Below are 17,479 nucleotides of genomic sequence, written 5' to 3' on the forward strand. Positions count from 1 at the left end.
TAGGAAAAAAAAAAAAAGGTTCCTATCCTGGTAGATGTTTTAAAACAAGGTGTCTTCTTGTGTGTGATTAATATGTTTAGTTTTGCTCTACATTGGGGAGAAAGTCCTGTTTAATATTTTAAAATGTTCTCTGTTTCACTCTGATCTCTTCAGTCTACTCCCTGAATGTGTCTGGGAGGCATTAGAAACTCACCAACACTAGCCTGGAAAACTGCTTAAGTGGGTGGAAAACACTCTGGGAACTGAGAAAACAATCCAAATTCAAACTCTGTTCAGCCCTTCTGGAGCTTAAAACCCCCTCGCAAAACGTTGATCAGGGTTTTCAAGCAGCAGAATACAGCAGAGACGTAATACAACTGAATATTAGTTGTAGCTTTTAAATCAACAGTTTGCAACAACGCTAAAACATTTTGAGGTTTTTGCGTAGCAGGTTAAAGATTCAAAAATGATTGGTGGTTGAGATTAATACTTTAATGAAAGAAAAGTAAGATTAACCGTTACCTTCAAGGCAAAATCATTCGAAACAATATGTAAACTATTTAATGAAACCAACATTTGCTTCTGTGGTGAAACATTGCGTCTTTATGAGGGGAATCCTTTTAAGTCGTATTGAAATTACTCAATATTTTATGCAGTAACGCATTTTGACACAGAAGAGTTGGACTCTGAGTTTCTTTAAACTATATTACTAATAGTAGTGTTGAGAAAAAACCTGCTCCAAAGTCAGCATGAAATTTAAAAGAAGTGCAGAAAAAACACAATGTTTCCACATGATGGTGAAACACGGATTTGATGCTCAAGTGGGCGAAACGTCCCTGGAAAAGTTGACACAAGCCAAATTAGTCTTGCAGATTGTGGCAAATACACGCAGCCAGCAGATGCAAACGAGCCGCACCTGTTCTCGCATGAAGTTGCAGTCGCCTTCGCTTCAGCTGCAAACGCAGCGAGCGAAGAAGTGATCAAAAGTACCCTGAAAAGAACAAAACGTTCCTCTGGAGGTTTAGCGGCAGCAGTCGACCGTTTCACGGAGGCAGCATGTTTCCATTCCTGACTGAATAATGTTGATGTTTTAATGCACTGCAGCTGAACAGATGATGTAATGTTTCACACCATTAACCGATTCACCCGAAAATAAAAAGCATTGACTAATCTTTAAAAATATCAGATTGTGAACTTTACGTGTTGTCAATAAAGATGCACTGTCTAATTTGTTATTTATAATCACAATAAAAGGCACTTTTGCTTCGCTGACCTTGGATTAAATCCTGTTTTTCCTAATTGAAACATTTAATGAGGTTTCTGTGCAGGGCGAGAGTTTAATTTCCTCAATGCACCGCTGGCTGTGATTTACATAAACATTTAAAAATGGGTCAATTTCCTTCTGAATGTAGCAAAGAGTCAATTTCACTCTTACAGATTGCTTCTTATCTTGCTCTTTTATACGCAAACATTTTAGATCATTAAACAAATTTAAATATCAAACTACAATAACCTGATAGACATGTATTACTCCTGATCTTTATGAAAAGCTGAATTTTACAGTCCTGTCCTGATTATTGTCAAACTTGTGAAATTAAAAAAAAAAAAAGAATCACTTGAAAAGAACCAGTCTTGACAACATGAAATACACCAAAAGGCAACACATCATGTCTTGATCAAAAGAAACAGAGAGCAAATCACATCATGAGTTTGGAAAACTTGTTTTCAGTTCTTTAGGGCTCCAGTGAACCACAGGAGAGTCTTTATCCACAAATGGAGAAATCATTGATTAGTGGTGAATCTTTCTAGGAGTAGCCGTTCTACCAGAATAACTCAAAAGCTTATTAACGATGTATCTAAATAAAGGTTTTGGAGTGGCCTAGTCAAAGTCCTGATTCAGATGATGTGGCATGACCTTGAACAGGCCTTTGCTATATGAAAATGCAATTTTACACTGAGCCATAATCCCTCCAGAGCAATAAAGATTTGGATTATTAAAAGCACTTGATCATGGTTGTTTCTCCCAAGGAGAGTGAAAGATATGATATTAAAATTTGATTTATGATCTTAAATGTTTAAGATAATACATTTCAAGCCTTGGAATACCTTAGTTTAACACATAGATCTAATAAAGAAGTTGATTTTTCCTTGTGTGTCTTTTAAGAAATGGAAAAGATGTGCAAACTTTAATTTGTTCTTTTGCAGCATTTGCAGTGAACTTTTCTAAATTTGTCCTTATGTGATGCACAATAGAGTTTCTTCGGGCTTGTTAAAAACTGTCTTCCATTCATAAGTGACCACTTACTCCCAAATTATTCACAGTATGAATTGAGAAAATCTAATTTAAACACAAACATCCTGTGCTGTCTGTGTAAGCCTGTAATTACCCGTCTGCTAACTGGCTGCAGGAACACCTCGCCGCACACCTGAGTTTGATGAATGCCGTGACTAATAGAGGATGACATGTTGAAATTTTTGAGGGTCAGTAGTCAGCCTATTGCAATTACCTTATTATGCCAGCCCCTCCTTGTTCGATAAATGTAGTTAGAGAACAGATTAGATTTGTAATATATTAAATTTTGTTAGATTAGTGTCCCATAATGAGTAGAGGGCTGTTATTAAACACACTGTGATGCTTGAGCCCGTTTGTCATTTGTACATGTGTCTAGTTTCTCTGAGTTCTTCCTCTAACTAAGCAAACTTTCAAGCGGAAAGGAAACATAAGAGTAAACATCTCACCTGTAACTCTAAAGCAAACACCAGAGATCCGAATCGAAACATGTGAAAACATTGTTTTTATAGCGCGCCAGCTTCTGTTTGTCTCCTCCAGTGACTGACAGCTTTGCAGCGAGGCAAATGTGTTCAACTGCAGATGCATGTTGAAGCACAACAGCAGCTTTACTACACGGTCAGGAAATGTCTAAAATTAAATTTCAGCGTTGTTTTGTTTTTTTCAGATCTGAATATGTACAAATTTTTGTATCTCTAGAAATTTTTCCCGATCATTTTTTGTAAAAGTTGTCCGCCCTTCACTCGTTTCCCTTTCTTCCATCTTTCTTTCACTCTCTTCCTTCCACACTCCCTCCCTCCCTTTGTTGGCTCCTTCTTTCCTCCTTCCTTTGTCTCTCCCTCCTTTCCTCCTTTCCTTCCTTGCCTCATTGTTTCCTAAGCCTCCCTTTCATTTCCCCTCCCTCGCTTCCCCTCCAGAGCTATTTCATAACATTTCACACAGTTGCAACTTTCTGGAAAAAACTCTACCCTGCGCCCTTCATGCCTTCCTGGCCAAAGACAAACATGTCCCCGTTCTGTGACTCCCATTGATCATCCCTTCAGTTAGACTCCAGAATGAGGCGGTGACAGCCGGCGAAGTTTCTGAGGAGGCTGGCATGGCACGGGGAGAGGAGAGAGGACAGGCAGGGACAGGTTGGCAGACAGCTGAGTTTTAGAAGCTAACTGACAGGCAGGAGGGCACAAAGTAGTTGTTGTTGTTAGATGACTGAACGCAGAACGACAGAAAAGTAGTCAAGCTTGCAGACACGTTGTTATCACTCATCAGGTTTTTGTGTACCCATGGCAACAAAACAATGTAATAAAAACAATTGCAGTTAGCTTTGATTGATGACTGTCTGGAGCCCGAGGGAGGCAAAGTAAATACAAAGAAGTGTGTGTCTGTGTGCCAATTACAGTAAGAGAACCAGAAAAGGGAAGGGAGCGCTTGCGTGCGTGCGTGTGTGTGTGTGTACGCGCGAGTGCGTGCCTTGATGCTGAGAGTCTCAGGAATAAAGATTTGCCAAACTCCAGCAGCCATACCCTCCTGCGTCCTCTACCTCTTTTTTCTTGTTTTTTTATTTGTCAGACGAAGGTTGAAGTCCAGGTAATGAGTGCAGTTGGACAAGCTGTTACAGATTTTAAAGTCACAGAGGAAACGTGCCAAAACATGTCATGTATGTTATTTTCTGTCGTTCAGGAGAATTTCAGCTTGTGATGGAGTTGTTTTTGTCTTGGATCATGTTTCTATGCTCTTCAGGAGTCACATTTAAATGACAGATTATTGAAAGTAAATGCTGACACTTGTAAACGGTGCTGCTGTCTTGCCAGGTCCCTCTTGACAAAGAGATTGCAGATCGGGTTAAATAAATGTTATTATTATTGATGCCGTTTTGTTGGTTTTACGTTGCCGTGTTTGTTTAGAAGAACTGCTGCGAGGATGAAATACAAAAACACGCTGGGTACATATTAGGAAACAACTGAACAGGTGTACCTAATAAAGTGGTCAGTTATGTGAAGCATACAGTACAATAAAATATGTTTTCTTTTACTCTGGGAACTAAAAAAAGTCCAAACTCTGTTTTTCACATATTTAGCCTTAAATCAGCACTACAAGGTTTTACTGATTCACAGAATTAAAATAAAATGTAAAAAAGAGAGCTTTTTGTATGAAAAACACATGCACAGTAAAAAAAAAACATTCAAACTCCTGCCATATTTGCAATTGATAGGCAAGGCTACATAAACAATAGCCCTTATATTTTGACTGGCCAGACCTGCTCCTTGGTGGGAAAAAAAAAATAAAAATAACTTTCCTTATATTATTACTCACACTGCTCTGTTTTTCAAGGTGTAAAAATATTGAGATGTTGAATCAAGTGTTAAGCCTCATAGGCAAAGGTGTTTCCCCAAAGGGAGCCGGCCCCAGCCTCCACTGCAGGGTTCTGTTTTTCTTTCCTACCTGTAATGGTTTTGATACAGCTCAGTGCTCCAGCAAACACATGCTGGCAGAGTCAGCAGGGTAAGTATTTTGTGAGGGTAATCATGTAGCATAAATCTACTTCATGCCCTCAGGTTGCTCCATGTTCAGAAACGCTGCTGTGCATTAAACAAGACTGTGGCTACATTTCCTAAACTTTGACTGCTGTACAGCATGAAAGACTGAAAGGTTTCTAAGTCAAAGCATCGGTGAGCTAAACAAGTATTTAATGCAACAATTGTCAAAATCATTGACAATTGTTGTCATATCATACTGTAGTCTTCCTGAATCCTGAAGGTACAATTAGGAATCCAGTCTAAAATGTGACTGGACGAAATAGCTGTAAAACATTTTATATGAGTGTTTCATAACCAGTCGATACTGATAATTATTGATTTTCTTTTGTTGTTGTTGTTCTTCTTTCAGTCTACGCTGCTTTTTTTCAAGCACTTATGTTTCAGTGGTGAAAACTGAAACTGCAGCTGCGCAAGTTACTCCACAGGTCATTGCTAGGTAACCAAAGATTGAGTGAGTTGCTAGGTAACCAAAGAGTAAGTGAGTTGGTTGATGAAGTGAACCCATGTGTCTCTATGTCTCCCTGTGACCTGCCCATGTGTACTCTGGCTCTCGCCTAATGACTGCTGGAGGAAGCCACCAGCCAACACGAAATGCTGCAAGGAGACAATGGAAGAATGGAAAAATTCAAAAATTAAAGTTTGAAACCTTATGAAATCCTTTACACTGTGCCCCAACCAGAAATGCTCATAAAGGCTATAGATCCTAGGAAGAAGTTAAACCTGATTTATAGTCTCCCTAGGTTTTTTATATATATTTATTTTAGAGTTGAACGTGACACCTGGCACACACGTCTTCTCCAAGTTCTCCATAGTTTAATATTCTTCCTCTCCTCAACTTTTCCTTTCATTTTTTTCTCTGTCATTGAGTAACTTTGCTTTGTCCTCTTTCACTTTTCCTCTCATCTTTCCTGCTCCTTCTTTGTGTTTTGTCAGTCTTGTCCTTGTCATCCTTCAGTCCCTAATCTTTTCTCCAGTCCCACTGCGATTTTGTACTTGTTTCAGACTGATATGAGAAATTCAGTTTCTTTAAAGTGCTTTGCCATGAGACATCACAGCTTTGACAAATATTTTCAATCCAAGCTATGCTTTATTGTGCTGAGTCAAATAACTGATGAGGAGCATCTTTGTGCTTCCTCTCAGTCCCTTCACACCATTTCCTTGTGGTAAATAACTGCCTCTGTAGTACATTTCACACCATGGCCTTATGAAAAGTGACAACAATAGGGACTCGATGGCATAAAAGCAGCACTGTGAACTCTTTTGGTCACAATCTCCTTCCATTCTGTTCCCAAGAACTAAACCACTGAGCTTCAGTAGCTAAATATTTAGATATAGAGAAAAATAATAATAAAAAAATGGTAAATTGTCACATAGTTGTATATACTTATTCTAAAAATTCTTTTGGTTGTGTGGCTCTGATTTCTGGATAAATTCACAATGTTACTTTATTGATCCTTAAGGGTGAAATTCAGGCTAATAATTGATATATAATAAATAACCTTTAACCCCTGATTAAACTAAAATCATCGTGAGCGACTGCGTGCATGTTGATATTATTACATTTTCTACTGTTTCCAATCATTTTTGTTAAGGTGTGTATACATAGATGAGAAATAAATTGACACATTTGCAAATTAATCCACGGTTTAAAAAAATTGTTGGGCTAAGGGATCCCAGCTGCCCACGAATAGCTAAAATCCATGAATAATTTTAAATCTCTTATAAATGCTTACTTACCTTAAAAAAAAAAAAAAAAAAAAAAAAAACTAATATGCATTAACAAACACATTTGAAGATGGAAAAATTAGCAAACACTGACCTGCAAACAGGTGGCGATCATCTGCACATACTTTGATCACCAACTTTTACCAATGAAAAAACATCAAAACTGCTAAAGTATGAAATTGTGCAGGGATGAAATAACCGACACTCAGTAGAAAAAGCCAACTTCATCTAAATGTCTCACAGGAGTCTAATAATTATCTAGTGAAGTTGTCCAAGGAACAGAATCACAAAGATCTTTGGACTTTACTTATACTTTGCAGTGACACATACGTCTACCATCTTCATATCCAATGAATTAGAACATTTTTTAAAAGTTCATTTGTTTCTTTAACTTAATTAACTAAGGGAAACACATTATACAGATGATTTCTACATTTTAAAGGTTTTCTTTCTGTTTATTGTAATTATTTTTGACTCACATCTCAGTGACCCATGTGAGATTAGAATTCTACATCAGACCAATAAAAAAAAGGCATTTTAATGCAGAAATATAGACTTAATAAAAAGTATTTTTAATACCCGCTTTATTGTCAAAAGTTGATTTCAAGCTGAGGAATGAGCCTCAGCACAACATTAGGTTACACCCTGGACATTCAGGCAGTCACATTGCCAACACCGAGAAACATTTTAACAATCTATTAGGCGGTTGAAGCATTCGGGCAAAGAGAATACAGAGCTGTCATAAGGAAATCCCTTCTACAAAACAAGTAATCTCCCGAGGATCAGAGATGCCTCCTAATATAACAACAATAATTATTCATTCACTTGTTGCACCAAGTGACGGTCTAACGGCGTCAGTGTTTGGACAGATCATCTGCCGTCATGTCAGGCAAACCTCTCGGTGAATCCTCCCAGAATGATAAAACTGTTCATCACATAATTATTGTTGTAGCTGACAGAAACATTTACATTTAGCTGAATTCATCACGTTGGCTGTCTCACTGTGAGATTACACTGACTAACATAATGACAGAGAATAAAGTCTGGGGAAAAGTTAAATGCACGACACGAGGTGGGTGTCGTGTTGAATTGCTTTCTAGATATGTTGGTCCTTCCTGGGAACAGCAGCATTTTTAAAAGCTGTCAGGTGTCTGCTGGAAAATGAAATGTAAATATTTACTTAGTTCCCCGTTGCGGCATTTGTCTGAGTTATGGACGCTACTTGCTTTCTTTTATCAGTTTATTTTCCCTTTGTTTGTCTCATGTTGTTCATTTAGTTTGTAATGTCTTTTGTTTTTTGAATTTGCTAAATTACATTCAGGCATGTTTACAGTTTCTCACTAAAATAATTGAGATTTCATGTGACAGACAAACTCAAAAAACCCTGAACATCAGGAGTCTGATGGGCTGTTGCTCAGTCTCATTGAGAGTTAGATCGAGAGCGTCTGTGAGCGGCAATTTTTATCTTTTCCTCCACAGATTGGTTTTAGATCTGGACTTTGACTGGGCCATTCTAACACTGGAAATTATTTAAACTGTTTCTATTTTTTTTTTCCTGCTTAAACATGAAAGTTGTTCCTTTTCTTGGGTCACACTACCCAAACTCCCCTGTAGTTGTGCCCTGAATTCACCTTAATCGTGTACCTGCTGAATAAATGGCCTCCCCACAGCATGATGCTGCTACCATCATATTTTGCTGGTACATCTGAAGCGCAGCCAAACTGGTGGCGTGACCTTTTATGTTTTATCCACATTTTCCTGTTGAGCTGCTAAACTTATTTTTTTCCTTCCACTCTGTTGTTTTTTTGTTATTAATAATATTTTTAAGCGGTTATGAGGCACAGTGGCGAAGCCTGTGCCTCATCCAGTCTGTGCTGTAACACAAGTTACTCAACAACTTGTTGCTAGGTAACCAAGGAGCAAGTTAGTCTATGCCACCAACCCCTTACTTAGCTGGCCGTGAGAATGAATACATTCCCCAGAATGCTGTGCGGTTCTGGATTGGAGTTTGGTGAAGTTATGGAACTTTCTGATGTATTTTCTATTGATATTGATCACAAGTCTGTTGCGACACATATTGATTATGTTATGCAAAGTTTGTTATTGATTTATTGCCCATATGTATATCAGAGTAAAGATATTGAGCACGTGCTCTTCACAAATAAAGCACCAGTTTTTGATGGTTTGTTGCACAAAAGCCTCTCAAAATAAATTGAAGTTTCTGGTTCAAATGTAGCAAAAAATGCAAAACCTCAAAGGGAGTGCATGAAAAAAGACGGACTTTTAAGAATATTTCACCATCTCCATAAAATAATCATTGTTTATGATATTTGAGACCTTCCACTGAGACGTATGTACATGCATGAGTGTATTTACATGTTAATGTCAGTTTTATGACGGACGATGAGGATGATGCATCCTATCCCCACTAGTGTTAGCCTAGATCTGTCAGAGGCTTGTGGGTTACTGCCTGGTGAAATCCCAACCCTCAGGAACAACTTGACGGGCCCGACGCAATCATACATGCATGCGCAGACACACAAACATACATGAACACACTTTCGGTCTCAGCCACGAGATAACAGACAGGAGCTGTGATCCAGTCTGGCTTTTTTGTTTTTCGCTTCCTTGTTATTTAGTTTTGATCGACACATTTCTCAAGCAAACTGCAGCTCCATTGGCCCCTGACTCACCCCTGTCAGACTGCGATAAAGACACTTCTGTTCAGCTGAAGCCTGTTTATTCCTCATTTATTTATTTCGTTCATCAGGGCCGGTGGTGGTTCTGAGGCCCAGGCCTTCCAGGAGCCTGTAACCAAAATAAACGATTATGCAGCGCCTGCTTTTTTTTTTTTTTTTCCATCGTCCTGATTGTGCTCGCCGCCGTGGAGATCAATAACTGGAGACTGATGCGAGAGGTGATTAGTGCTGCTGGAAGCACCGGCTCTCCATCCTTCGGATAATTTAACGGCGTTCACAATTTTCACTTCATATCAAATAACTTGAACACGGCAATCTTGTTTCCTCCGCAGCATTATTTATCACCTTAAGAAATGAGACGCTGCATTGCAAATTACTCGTTTAGCTATATTAACACTTCAATATATTACTTTGTTTCCTGCTGGGCAGGATTTTAGCAGCGCTCCCTCCGTCGCAGCTGAATTCAAGCTTGCCCTACATTTAGCTTCGTGCTGCAGAGTGAGAGCTTCGGCAGGAGATAACGGCTCTCCTTGCTCTCCTTTATGATCTTTTAATGTTGCTTCTAATTAATATCTCTGTCGTTAATTTGCTGTGACACATACCCTCTCCACCCACCCAACCAGCCAGCCAGTTAGCTCAAAGCCCCCCAAGCCGCCTTTAATCTCTAAGCACCAAACCGCTGGGAGGGGATCTGGAGATGAGTGTACAATCAGCTGGCTCACATGTGGTTTGAAACATTTCTTTCTCTTTAAACTTGTATATTCGTCTTTTAGTTATTCACTCAGTTGTACTAAAAGCACAGAGTGCACGAGGCTTCCCCTCTCATTCTGTGCCACCCTAAAATTTTGTTTCGCATGCAGCCATTTTTCTGAACGTCGAGTGCAGCAGATAAAGTATTTCGCCATTACACCTGCTCACGGGGGTGGCTTATTGTCCTGTCGTTGTATCTGATGGACTGATTATGATGATGATAATAGCAGTCCAGAGATGGCTGGTGGCTGTCTGCGGAGCCTCGCTTTCCTTTATATTTTAGAAGGCGTGCATTGTTCTCAGAATGAAAAGAGGAAAAACGGGGGAATGAGAGGAACCCGGCTATAAACACATAATGAGGGTCTGGCTTTTGATTTTAGTGTCTAGTTCTGGAGTTGAAACAACTTCTGAAGGTCCTTTTCTTAATTTGGATTCTTTTCACTCATTTTTCAGTCCTTGTGTTTGAATGTTGCAGTGTGGGCTCCAGTTTGTGCTTAACAAGTGGAAGATAAGGGATGAGGAACAAAAACAGATGAGATTGACCTCAAAAACGCTCTTCAACAGATAAACGATATTTCAAAGACCAGTTTGTAAGAAATAGCAAAGACCTAATACAGGACCTGGACAATACATTAGTTGGGCCTCTATGCCAATTTTTAGATTTTATATCACATTGAGAATTAACTTTTTGGAGCCAAAATACTATTTTATGTGAAATAAATAGAAGCATCTTGTAACTGGGTTGTCTTGAAACAGTCCTACATATTCCATTCAAAACTCCCCCGCCCCCCAAAGTCACATGTTAATGTGAAAACACAATACTGATTAATCTCTTGAGTTTAGAAGGATTTTTACATGTTAAAGGATTTATAGATCTTTATGCTTCAGAGCCACTTTGTGATCAACTCACAAAAAAGAAGCGCACAACTTATGGATGTTGTGTGCCTGAGTTCCTAGCAGCTCACTTGCTGAGAAATGTGCAAAAATGCCGTGTCGATGTGAAAGTTACCCACCGTGAGGCTGAAACTGATGAATATATGTGCAGAAATCACCAAGAGTCGAAGGAAATTCTATAGATTATGAAAAATATTACAGTGCAGATGTGACACTGGCATTGTGGCAGGAAGGCCAGTACTCCATAAATTATATAAAGCCAATAAAGGAAAATGTAATATTTTATGGAATCTCTAGTCTGCAGCAGAGTAAATGTTCTGTTTAATGTAAGAAATATGAATTGTACTAATTTTTGCCTCTATAAAAAGTGACGTATTAGAATACAAAGCTGAAAATTTGGCTAAAAGAAATGCCCCATTGCTTTAATAGTGAGCCAGCAGAACTGAAGGTTAATGGACAGCCACTCTACCTTTAGTGTATTTTTAGATCTCCTGATGGATAACATTTGGAGTCGGTGCATGTTGTCCAGGCCGTAGCAATAATTAATGAATGTTTTATTGAAATCACAAGAAGCCACTGCAGCGGATCTAAGTCTTCGCTCTTTCATATCTGCTCTCCGTTTCTCATTTGCTCCAACTTTGTTTCTTATTTGTCGGGCTCGTCCTCATTATTCCGTGTTTTTCTTTTTGTTCGCAGGTTCAGGAAAACATCTTTGTTGAGTTCAACCACCAGCAGCTTCTTGAGTTCTATGACAAGGTCTGTTTGTTTTGTTTCGAGTACGAGTGTGTGATATCGGTGTTCATGCTGGATATCTTCCCGATTGATTAGACGCTTGAGTTGACAGCATCCATCGCCTCCCTGTCCGCTTTCATATATTTCTGTGTTTCTCTTTGTTTTTGTTAGTGAATTTCTCTTCCACATTTTTATGAAAGTTTACTGTTTTTTTTTTTTTCCCCTGAAAACTCAAAATCTTCCTCTGCTTTCTTTCAGCTTGAAATCGTCCAAGGACAGCTGGACTCCCTGACTTGATGCCCGGTGCAGAGCCACGCCCACACAAACAACATGTTATTAGTGTTGATGCTGACCGCTGGCTGGGCCAGCTGTCAGAGGCCAAGCAATTCCAGGTCTGCTCTGATTTATTAGAGAAAAATATGTCAAACATAAGAGAACAAACTTTTGTGTTGAAGTTTATTCCTATTCCAGTCTCTGCTCATTACTGAGAGCTCAGTGTTTTTTTTTTTTTTTTTTGGGTTGCTATGTTTGGAAATTGAATTGTACTTAATCAGTTTTACTTTATTTTTTTTTTCTACTGCATGTAGGGACTTGATGCTCAGTTGTTCTAAACATTTCCTACAATGAGATCCCTCAAGAGTAAAAGTGCCATTACTCAGTTGTCTTAACATTTGTATTAATAAAGTTGTTTCACTTTCAAGAGTGAGCTTCATTTGTTGCTGTTGTATTAAACTGTGAATTGGACATGAAGCCTACCCAGGCTGTTGTTTTTGTTCAGTGAAGGCTCATTATTCCTCATTAGGACCAACCTGGATGCTGCTCCAACAGATGGGAGGTGTGTGATGCACAGCAGACCTCCAGCTCATTTGTGCACGTGTCTGTGCGCTGATCGGTGCGCCGATAAATCCTCGTTCTCGGGCCTTCCCCAGTCTGTGGATGTGATAAGTCCTTCATGTTTTCCACTTTAGATTCAAGCTTTAGAGGTCATCTGATTCCTTTCTGGAGATTAAACAGTTTAAAAGATCTTTTCAAAACATCTTCGCTGATTTTCATCAAGTTGAACTTTTTATCTTTTTTTTAATGTCACCGGATTTTGTATTTAAGACGTTTTTCTAAAGTAATCTCTAGTAAAAGAAAGCTTATGTTTTGTTGTTTTTCCATGGCCCATGTTCTTTGTAAATGACATTTTCTTCTTTAAATGCATTTGGGATTTCTAAGCATTCTAGATTAAATCTGGAATTTAACTATCCATCCATCCATTTTCTTTACACCCTTGTCCCTCAGTGGGGTCGGGAGGGTTGCTGGTGCCTATTTCCAGCTATCGTTCCGGGCGAGAAGCGGGTTCACCCTGGACAGGTCATCAGTCTGTCACAGGGCTACACAGAGACACACAACCATGCACACACACTCTCACACCTAGGGGCAATTTGGAGAGGCCAATTAACCTGACAGACTGTGGGAGGAAACCGGAGTACCCGGAGAAAACCCACGCATGCACAGGGAGAACATGCAAACTCCATGCAGAAAGACTGGGAATTGAACCCAGAACCTTCTTGCTGCAAGGCAACAGCTCTACCAACTGCACAGCCCGAATTTAACTATAAGATAAATATATATTTTCCATATTGTTCCTTCTGTTGTGTAAAACTTTTGTACACATGTCCATAAATCATCAATCAAACTTGTATGATGGATGGAGAAACTCCTTCTATTGGTCCATTGAACCTCCATCCGTTTATTCATCTGTCCATTCTAAACTTGGTTTCTCTTTTATTCCACTATCCATCTGTTTTTCACTCCACTTTTCTTTGCTCTTCTAATCTGTCCATCCATCCATACCTTTATCGATCTCTCTTTTCACCTTTTTATCCATCTGTCTATCCATCTCCCCAAATATCTGTAAATTCATCCATCCATCCTTTCATTTCCACATATTTATTTCCAAAACTCAAAAATAGTCTTATTTATTTTTTCTTTTCCTTTTTGCTTGCCTTCAAATGAAAGCCAGAGGTCTGTATTCATATAATCCCTTTAAGTGCAAAAGTCAGTGATCCAGCAGCAGAGGAGGAGGAAAACTGAACTTCGCTTCAGCTGCCGGGAGCATAAACTGTTTGCCGTTGCTGTTTTGTGATCATAATCTGTGTATATTTTTCCGCTTGGCTCCTATAGTCCACTGTGTCTGCAACATCCCACAGATATGATTCCTGACAGCTCTCGATTCTGGAAAACCATGATGAATGCAACGTAGGTACAGCATGTTTAAAACAAGCAGTTACGTTTTTAACACGAGATTTCACAAACCTGGCTGATATTCCTTTTAAACTCTACATATGATATCCTTCTCTTCAGGTTATTTCAAAGCAACACCTCACCTCAGAGTGTGTGCTCTCAGCTGAGACATATATTTGCTATATAATTTCTCTTATGGCCTATTTTACTTGCACGTCTCTTCGTTTTCCAGTAGCTCCGGTAATCTCTCCCAGCTGACCTGAGAAACTGAATATTTTAATGTTTTAAAGCAACAGTTGGCAATCAGGTCCAGATAAAATCGGTTAGATCATGTTATGCATACTTTTCTGCTTTGAATTGTGTTTGTGCTGTGAAATGTGGAGTTTTTCACTCAAGGTTATCATAACATCTTTGGTTTACATTTGGCTGAGTGGTTCATAGGCCAGAGTTAAGCTTTTTAACAAGTAAAACAAAAAATGGCTCGGGAAAGAAAAAGAGTGGAAAAAACAGATGATGTCTAAAGAAAAACTTCAGAAACTATGAAGAACTATGGATGGATTTGTTAGCTACTGCAGGAATACTAATCTATACTTCATATTACCCTACTGCAGCAGGAGGAAAAAAAAAACAATCATGCCTTCCCCTCACCTTTGAAACCCTGCCGTCTGTCCTGGAACACCTCTGTCCTCATTTTTCTTTTCTTTTTTGACAATCTTTCCCACCATGTGATAACGCCTGGAGCAAGAGACAGCGCCGTGTTCCACAGCATGAGGAACAGATGGCGAGGCCGAGCAGGGATGGATTCTCTGAAGGAAAAAAAGGCTTTCACACTAAGACTCACACACTGAGATCCAGCAGACCCCGGCACACAGAGTCCCAGCCACAGGGATAGCAGTGCGTTTCTGAGCTTGTACACCGAATTGCGTCTCTGCATGTATGTGTCAAAGCTGTTGGCACACTCTGATATTTGTGCTGAGACAATATCAGCTCCCCTGTATACCAAACAAACATACTTGCTGCTTACGGTTTAGCATATAGGTAGTCTGTTGTTTCCCTTGCTTTAATGTATCTAACATACTTAGTTCTGCTGTAATCCTGATGGACTGGCAAAGCTGCACCATAGATCACAAACCCTGATAGCGCTGGGCTCTTGGACCAAACTTGAGAAAGAGGAGTTATTTTTTTCTGACTCGTCCAGGTTGCTGGTGCATAGAAACTTTTCAAAAGTAAGACGTATTGAAGATTGTAGCCGTTATTAAGCCAGGCTGGAACCCAAGCTTGGAAAAACATGGGAGGATATCTGTGGCAACATGGGAAAATGTAACCCCCTTTGATCCTGCTGTTCATGCCAGAAAATAGAAGTGAAATCCTTGTAAAGCCGAGGGACAGAGTGGCTCGCAGGTCCTTCAAGGTCACTGATTGCATCTCTGTGAGGAACAGTTAAAGTCAGAATCAGAATATTCCTCTGATAATGATTCCTTTTTAGGAAAGGAAAAAAAAACCAACCCTGTTGCATAAGGTCAGATTTCTTCTGAATTTCAAGTTTTGCAGTCATGTTCAGTTTGCCAGGTAAACGCGTGAAATCCCTGGACAAATTTACATCAACCGTTCTTGCAACATATGAGCTGAGATTTCATTGAAGTGAACACATCTAAGGCTGCGAGAGCAAACAGACTAACGAGTTGGACTGTGTCAGACTCTTTTTTTTATTTTTTATTTTTCCCCCATTCAGAATGGCCATAACTCCTCGTGGTCTAGATTCAACAAGCTGTGAGAAAGAGACCTCTGAGATTTTGCCACCACTGCGTGTCAATATACCTTTTGACATGCAGTGGTGGCACAACACGACGACGCCCTGGGCCAGGCTCTGCTTCTGCTGCCCTCCTCCAACAGGTTAAAACTCATGAAATTATGTGAGTTTGTGTTGCAGGGAGGGACAAAATGCATAACAGTCCTACAGAGAAAACAAGCCAGTCTCCCTCTTCTTATCACCAAACGTACTCTGGATTAACTACACGTCCATAAAAGCAAGAAAACATGTTTAGGAGGATGTAACTAATTGCTTGTACACAGAATTTCTCTTTAACACTGAAGGATGTATTCATGCAAATTCCTGCTGAAATTGACTTGCAGGACCTGGCGGTGTATTTTTTTTTTAGTTGTATCCCCAGTTTCCTTTTCTGCACCCGGTGTGGTTTTCTGCTGCTGGTTCAGTGTGCTGAGCTCTTTGGTTGTAATGACTGGTCACTGCTGCACGCCCCTGACATCTGACACTAACAAGGCTTTCACACAAATACTCGAGGTTAACGTCCTTCCGTCTTCTTTCCCCAGGTTTCAGCTCGGAAGATTGTGTAATATTGTACAATCTTTGAACTGTGAACGTTTCAATCCTTTTATCCCTCCTTTTATTTTCATCGCTGCGGCTGGCCTCAGAACCGAAGCACGGAGATTTGTGTGTGAATGTGCTTCAGGAGCTGCCTGTAGATGGGATCTTCATAAGTTACGCCAACAACCTCACTGTCTACATGGTTTTAGTTTTGACAAAAGGCATCATCTCTATTGTTTTGAAGGTTTGTTTACTCAGATGTAAACAAAGTCTGGTAAAATAACAGGAGTCCTACTGGTGGTCCTCTCTACCTGATGCAGGTCAGGAGGTCAGGTTAAGCACCGTTTACTCTGCAGTCCATTTTTCTGTTCCTCCTGAAGAGTTTGTGCAGAAACAACCAGCTGATTGGTCCATAAATAAAGTGTTTCATCTTGTGTGTGCAGAGGATGAATGGAAATAGGTGACGACCCGCGACTGTTCCATAACATCCTGTTGTTCAGGTGAGGTGGGGCTGGAAACACCTGGGCCCAGTGTTCACTCTACAAAAACACAGCTGCTCTTGTTGGCCCCACGCAGCAGGCAGCCCTGGGGTCGCTTTGATTTTTAATTTTAATTTGGGCTTGATTTAAGTTGGCCTTATTCCTGTTTTCTGCTTTACAACTCTTGAACTTTCAAGCCTGCGTAAAATTTCAATCCCTTTTGATGATTTATTATAGTCAATACTGAATTGTCCTCTAATAATAGGAAACGATGCCTGTTGGAGTAGCTATGACTTAAATATCGCTTTTGTAGTTGAATCAATAATTTTTGATAAAATTTTAGCTGTTCAAAAGAACTCCTTTGGGATTTGGAGATGGTGTGTTCAGGGCGATGCATTACTAAGTTTTCCTTCATATGTAACTTTTTGTATTCAGGCCACAAAAATTCAACTTTGGTCTCTTTGAAGCACCTTTTCTATTTACTACTTTATTTTTTATTTACGGGTAGAAGAGCAAAGCAGTTTCAGAAATTGGTGGGTCGTATTTCTTACATTTGTGTCTTTTTCCTCTCCTCCTCTGCTTCCTCAAAATTTTAGTTTAACAAACATTTTTGATATTGTAATGCTTCTGTGTTGCTAATTAATATTTCCTGATTTGATTTTTGTCATTTGGGTATTTTATTGAGGTAAGACCAAGCAAGCACAAGTGTTAAGTTCATGGTGCAAAATCATCTCAGCCAGTTTTTCAGCTGTTTGTTACTCAAGAAAATGTAATATTTTATTGAGCTGACACCTATAAAACAGCCCCTCCTGAGGCCATAATGGATTTGAAATATTTTCACA

General features: G+C 39.5%; 1 protein-coding gene across 1 annotated transcript in view; it reads left to right on the forward strand.

Moving 5' to 3' along the window:
• commd10 (COMM domain containing 10) overlaps window positions 1–12,303 on the forward strand; it is a 66,286-nt gene extending 53,983 nt beyond the window's left edge. Inside the window, exons 6-7 of the mRNA XM_015052600.1 lie at window positions 11,568–11,627; window positions 11,862–12,303. Of these exons, the coding sequence (XP_014908086.1) occupies window positions 11,568–11,627; window positions 11,862–11,900 (99 nt within the window). The 3' untranslated portion in view covers window positions 11,901–12,303. The remainder of the gene's footprint in view (window positions 1–11,567; window positions 11,628–11,861) is intronic.
• Window positions 12,304–17,479: the final 5,176 nt, after the last annotated feature.

The sequence above is a fragment of the Poecilia latipinna genome, unplaced genomic scaffold (assembly GCF_001443285.1).
Source record: "Poecilia latipinna isolate Pla-1442-1.1 unplaced genomic scaffold, P_latipinna-1.0 Scaffold1121, whole genome shotgun sequence".
Classification (NCBI taxonomy): Eukaryota; Metazoa; Chordata; class Actinopteri; order Cyprinodontiformes; family Poeciliidae; genus Poecilia; species Poecilia latipinna.